Source organism: Nomascus leucogenys, chromosome 15 (assembly GCF_006542625.1).
Source record: "Nomascus leucogenys isolate Asia chromosome 15, Asia_NLE_v1, whole genome shotgun sequence".
In the NCBI taxonomy this organism is placed as follows: domain Eukaryota; kingdom Metazoa; phylum Chordata; class Mammalia; order Primates; family Hylobatidae; genus Nomascus; species Nomascus leucogenys.
The window spans coordinates 27,209,599-27,216,317 of NC_044395.1; the positions used below are offsets into that span (position 1 = coordinate 27,209,599).

Below are 6,719 nucleotides of genomic sequence, written 5' to 3' on the forward strand. Positions count from 1 at the left end.
TGGCAACAGATAACTGCCAATGTTCAATTGCACTATAATTATTATACACTCTCTGTCACTTCAGCAAGCTTTTTTTTCACAAGACAAGTGGCGACAGAATGTTGTATTAAGATTACCCATTGCTAAGCTTATGTTAAAATGAGGAAATGAAATGGAAAGTCTTGTTTTGGTAATGTCTCTGGGGTATGAGGAATGGAGGGAAAGGTTTGACTATGAGCACAACCACATAGAGAATTTTGTTTGTTTATGCCTTTTGGGAATGCATTATTTTGATTGACCCTAACTGGGAATTCAGAGGGGGAGATTTCCTCTATTATCTATAAAGAAAGGATCTGCTGAGCAAACACAATTGCTAGGGTCATGTTTAAAGTACTTAATTGATCTGCTTTCAAGCCTAATTTAACACTTCAGGGGCTCCAAACATGTGATACGTTGGTTACAAACTCATCTTAGTCTAATTTTAGTGTTTATATTAGAAAGTTATATAATACTTTTCTTTCAGATATAATCTATAATTCATATTTTTCACTAATTTTACCCCCAATCTAGTTCTCCTTCCACCCCCAATCTATCCAAATAACTGAGTTGAACTGTGTTGAGTTTACTGCTCTATTAATTTATTGACAGAGATACACAAACCATGACTTCCTCGGCTGTTTCAGATGAAACTGTAGATCCACATGTAAACTTGCAATGCACAGCTTAGCTGGAAAGTTATGTGGAGCAGGTGACTGAGGGGATAGCTTTCACTGCTTGGACTAAAGTCAGTTTTGAAAGAGCTAAAGATGCCTACTGAATTCTGGAGTGTGTGTGTGTGTATGTGTGTATGGGTGTGCATGTGTGTGGGTGTAAGGCAGCAAACTCTTCAATTTCAAATAACTAAAGATATGGGTGGTAAAATGAAGTCACATTTTTACACCTCACATGCTGACTAGGGAGAGCAGTCAAATGCAGCATCGATTGGTTAAAATTAGTCTATCATTCATTCTTGGTTTATGATGTTTTAAAGACATGTTAAAGATATTCATGAAGATGTAAAAGATACATTTAAAACCCACATCAGTTGCACTAGAAGTCAACTGGAAACAGAAGGTTTTTAAATCCCGGTGGTGGCAAATTGGCAGCCAAAGGAACAAAGTCTTAGTCAACATATTTCCATGTCCCCCTGAACACAAATAGCCTCGAACCTTCGGAGGGTGTTCCTTTGAGATGTTTCATCAGTGACATCACAGTGATTGCCAGCTTCCACGGACTACTTTAGGCGCTGCCCAGAGTCCAGGAGTCCAGACAGCCTGGGAGGGGAGAAGGAGTTGGAGCTCAAGTTGGAGACAGCGAGGAGAAACCTGCCATAGCCAGGGTGTGTCTTTGATCCTCTTCAGGTAACTGCAGGATTTTTATGCTTAGCATACGGTGTGTGTGTGTGTACAAGCTGCAAATGAGAAAGGCAGAGGAATGTTTACATTTCTTAATGAAATAGGCAATGCCCCTTGGATACAGCATGCCTTAAGATATAAAGTGAGTACTATTGCTTTCTGTTTTCCTTTTTTTCTCCTAAGGGTATGCATTTTCTCCCTTCCTAGTAAAAAAAAAAAATTTTTTTTTTTTTTTGTATTATGGAAGAAGGTCTGTTTCCTATCTTCTCTAAGTCTCCATTCAAAGAAAGCCAATGTCATACTTCCTGTACAATTTATTCAGAGCTTTTTGGGTTTTAGTTCATCCATTTGCAATCACTGGATCATATGGCATGATCTTGACTTCAGGGAATGTTTAAAATGAAACCCAAAGTGTCTTTATGGGTTAACAACAGAAAAATGGAACTTGGCTGATCTGAATTTCTGCCTAACTGGTTCATTCTTCCTAAAGTGTATAAATGTGTGTGAAAGGAATGTTCACACCACACCTTACAGTTAGCATATGTGTTGATTGAATTGAATTCACTAGAAATTCTCACCTTAACTCTTTATGTTTTATTCATCTAAAATCACATAAAACAACAAATATTCAAGGTCACTATTAAAGTGCAAGAAGTAGTAAGAGGTAAATCCCAAGAAAGAAAGAAGTGTGATGGGTAGCCTGCTAATTCAGAGATGACTGAAAAAAAAAAGTAAACAGTGCATAAACATATATAGTTTAAGCAATAACTAAAAGGCAACACTTCTATAATTATCATCCAGGTCAAGAAACAGATCATTGCCAGCACCCAGAAGCCCATTCTTGATCAACCCCCATTCTGCCCCAAGATGTTCGGATCCTCTTGTCCCTGTTATTCTTTATAGTTTGACCATCTGTGTCTGCATTCCTAAACAATATGATTAACCTCCCTATTTTTGACTTCATATAAATGGAGTCATATTCTATGTTTCTTTTATAAATTCTTCTTTCACCTAACAATTGTATTTGTGAGATCTACCCACTTTGTGTGTAGCTATAGTTCACGTTTTCTTTGCTTTATGAAATTCAAATGTGTGACTATACCACAATTTATCATCCATTCTGCTGCTGATAAACATTTGAGTTGTTTCCAGTTTGGAGTTATTGTGATAATATTGCTGTGAACCTCTTTGTTTATGTAACCTGGCACACATGTCCTTGACTGTCTTAAGGTAGAAGTGAAATGCTAGGTATTAGAGAATGAACATTTTCAACATTAATTCTAAGAAAGGTAAATTGTTTTCCAAAGTGGTAGAAAATTTATGCTAACTTTGTTTAGCCAGGCCAGTTGATTGCAGTGATAATTCACTTGTGTCATAACTCCTAGGAATTCTAGTAACTAGTTCCAGTCTGCTAATTCTAGCTTTGCCTCTAACTTGTTAACTGTCATTACATAAACATCTTAATCTCCTCTCTCTAAAAGTCAGTTTCTCAGCTGTAATCTTGAGAAAGATAAAAACTTCAATAACACATGCCTGAGTTGTTGTGAAGGTAACACAAACAGAGCTGTGGAACAGCTTTCAGTAGTATTTTTCTCATTTTCTGAGTATATCCTGTTGGATCACTATCCATGATTCCCGTGACTTAACAGCTTAATTTAATAGGCAGATTTTGTGGGACCGTTGTTTTGCTCTCTTTGAAATGTTTTGATCATTATAAGGCAGGCTTCATATTTTCTGCATATCTCTGCATTTCTTGAGAACTTACCCAAATAAGTGGACATTTGGACTATGGTTTTATTTCACTGATAAGTTTATGAGAAAGAGTCTGTCTTCGTTTCTCATTCCTTTGCCTCCAGGCACCTTGGCAAGACTCATTACCGTTCTGTTCTCCTCTGCTCTTTTGTATATTCTCATAAATCCTTTTTCCTTGATCCATTCATTTTCTTCTGTTTACTTTCTCCTCCATGCAAATCTTTGTAAAGATTTCCTATTTTTTCCCCTTTTTATTTTCTTGGAGAGACGGGGTCTTGCTGTGTTATCCAGGCTGGTCTTGAACTCCTGGGCTCAAGTGATCCTCCCACTCCAGCCTCCCAAAGGGCTGGGATTAGAGGCATGAGCCACCACATCCAGCCATTTGTAATGGTTTTCATTGGCAATTTACTATTTCCTTCATGCTGAGGTCTAAAAGATGGACAACAATTAAAAGGGAGATGAAACATAAATCTGTCATCATTTGGCTATATATCTACTGGTTGGCGCCATCTGATTTGAACTTGTATTTTTTTTTGAGACAGGGTCTCATTATGTTGCCTAGGCTGGTCTTAAACTCCTAGGCTCGAGGGATCCTCCCACCTCAGCTTCCCAAGTAGCTAGGACTACAGGTACCCACTGCCATGCCTGGCTGAACCTGTATGTTATGCCAATTATACAGTATGAAAAATGATTATTCAGTTGGCATTTATGCAATTAATAATTTGGTCCATTGATAATACAATCAATACAGTAATTACAATTAATAATTCAGTTATGTTCATTTAAAAATACCACTCAGACCAAAAGCTTGCTAACAACCCTTTCAGCCTCTTGAACTCTCACCTTTAGCAAACACACGAAACACCCTTTCTCCCTAAACTTTCACTCTACAGTAGACTTTGGTCCTAAATGTCTAAAACATAGATATCGAATTGTGTAAAATATATAAATCTTTAATTTCATTTAGACTGCATAAATAATGTGCAATTTACACTACCTCACTGAAGACAATAGTTTGATGACTTCATTGCATATGTTCTCAAAGTATGATTTCCTGTATGGACAATCTGTACATACTGTGAAGATACCACCCCTGCTCTTTGAAATGTTTACAATCTAGGCACATCCTGGACCTGACTAAAAATAGCTGGCACAAGCCCTTGTTGAAACAGAAGTACCCATGAAGTTAACACTTGCTCTTTGGGCTGAATGCCTGTTACGCGAGGGGCTTTTGGTTGATCCCAGTAGGCTATGTGCCCAATGCAGGACTTGTCAGAGGCCATGCAGCTGTTGAAAGTACTTTCTGCTTTCTGTAGAGTTAGATGAAGACCTACAGCAGCCTGAGGCCTGAAAGATTATGGCATCCCACTTATCTATGTAATTCAAAGCAAGAACAATACTAAACCATAAAATTTTTCTGTTTTGGTAACCCTGCTTATTGATACCTTTAAGAAAAGTATACACATGCATATGCACACACACAAACACACACACGGAAGTTGGAGAAAGAAAAATGTAATATTTCACATTTTATGAAAAGCACCAATACAATCATCACAGGAAAAAAGGACAAAAATGGTGGTCTTTATGACATCAGGCAGAGAAATCAGGCTCTCTCTCTGTAATCATTAGGGCTCTTCAGAGAAACATAATTAATAGAATGTGTTGTGTTGAGGCGATTGGTGTCTGTTTTTAAGGAATTGGCTTGGGTGATTGCAGAGACTGGGAAGTCCAAAATCTGCAGGGTGGGCTGGTAGGCTGGAGACTCAGGGAAGTCTCCAGTCCAAAGACAGTCAGGAGGCTACATGTCCCAGATCAAGGTATTGGCACAGTTGGTTGCTTCTGAGTCCTTTCTTTGGCTTGTAAATGCCCATCTTCTCCTTGTGTTTTCACATGGTCTTCCCCTCTGTATGTGTCTGTGTCCTAATCTCTTCTGATAAAGACACTAGTCATATTGGATTAGGGCCCACCTTAATTACCTCATTTTAACTTATTTACCTCTTAAAAGACCCTATCTCCAAACACAGTCACATTCTGAGATACTGTGGGCCAGGGCTTTGACATGTAGATTTTTGGGGGACACAATTTAGCCCATCACACTCTCCTTTTCCACAACACCTCTGTTTCCTTTGAGGAAAGAACGAGCATTGTTATACAGGAATGCCCATTAATCTCCTTGTGTTTTCTTTGTTATGTTTTATCAGGAGGTGAGGACAAGCCAGAGGTCCTTGGTGTGCCCTCAGAAGTCTGCCTGAAGTTCTCACCAAGCCGCTGTGAAAATGGGGATAAACACCCGGGAGCTGTTTCTCAACTTCACTATTGTCTTGATTACGGTTATTCTTATGTGGCTCCTTGTGAGGTCCTATCAGTACTGAGAGGCCATGCCATGGTCCTGGGATTGACTGAGATGCTCCGGAGCTGCCTGCTCTATGCCCTGAGACCCCACTGCTGTCATTGTCACGGGATGCCATTCTCCACCTGAGGGCACCTGTGACCTGCACTCACAATACCTGCTATGCTGTAGGGCTAGGATTGATTATGTGTTGTCTAAAGATGCTGCTCCCAAGGGCTGCCAAGTGTTTGCCAGGGAACGTTAGATTTATTCCCCAACTCTTAACTGAAAATGTGTTAGACAAGCCACAAAGTTAAAATTAAACTGGATTCATGATGATGTAGGATTGTTACAAGCCCCTGATCTGTCTCACCACACATCCCTTCAACCCACACGGTCTGCAACCAAACTCTAATTCAACCTGCCAGAAGGAATGTTAGAGGAAGTCTTTGTCAGCCCTTATAGCTGTCATGTGAATAAAGTTAAGTCAACTTCAAAAACAACTTCTAGAATTTATTTTAGCTTCCATGTGTGATAGAGCATTTGACCCTTGGCTGGGATTGGAGTGACAAGTGCTACCGTATTTCTAGCATTTGAGGTAAGCCAAGATGCTCCAACTGCTGAAGATTTGAAACCAAGTCAACACACTGTGTCATATTTCAAGTAATTCCATTGGTTCAGCGCTCCTCAAACTTTTCCCCTAAACTAGTCTCAAGGGCAGAGGGAGAATAAATCCATTCCACTTCGAGGTCTGAAGCATAGCCTGAATTGCTGGCTAAAAGTGCAACATTTCTTTGAAGTCTTGTGTTTTATCTTTAGAATCCACGAGAAATGTATTTTCTATCTTATAATATCTTCATGTTTGTTTTCATGTAAATATTTAAAATTATTTACACTAAGTAACACAAGAACATGAGTCATGTCCCTAAGAGTAGCATAGTCTATTTTGATTATTGTTATTACACAAATAGAGCTAGTCTTTAATCAACTACAGTTCTAAAAGGAGGAAAATAGAAAATGCAAACTTACATGTTTATAAAAGACATATAAAATAGATGTTTCTTAAACATGTTGCCCAAACACCCCATGTTAGACAGAACAAATATGCTATTTGTGCTGAGGTAACCATGGAGAAAGGGAATGTTGTTAAACCTCATCTTACATAGCTGCCTTCATGAAGGCATCCCTTGCCAAGAATCTGACCTGTCATTGAGGCATTGCCTACATCACATTATAGTTCTTAACCTTGGCTACATTCAAAG

At 38.8% G+C, this 6,719-nt stretch overlaps 1 protein-coding gene across 1 annotated transcript; it reads left to right on the plus strand.

Annotated features, from left to right (window-relative positions):
* The first annotated feature begins 1,273 nt into the window (after positions 1 to 1,273).
* On the plus strand, positions 1,274 to 5,957 carry SLN (sarcolipin). The gene is made up of 2 exons (XM_003253088.4): positions 1,274 to 1,379; positions 5,330 to 5,957. Exon 2 carries the CDS (start codon positions 5,405 to 5,407, stop codon positions 5,498 to 5,500), a length of 96 nt encoding a protein of 31 aa, XP_003253136.1. The 5' UTR covers positions 1,274 to 1,379; positions 5,330 to 5,404; the 3' UTR covers positions 5,501 to 5,957.
* Positions 5,958 to 6,719: the final 762 nt, after the last annotated feature.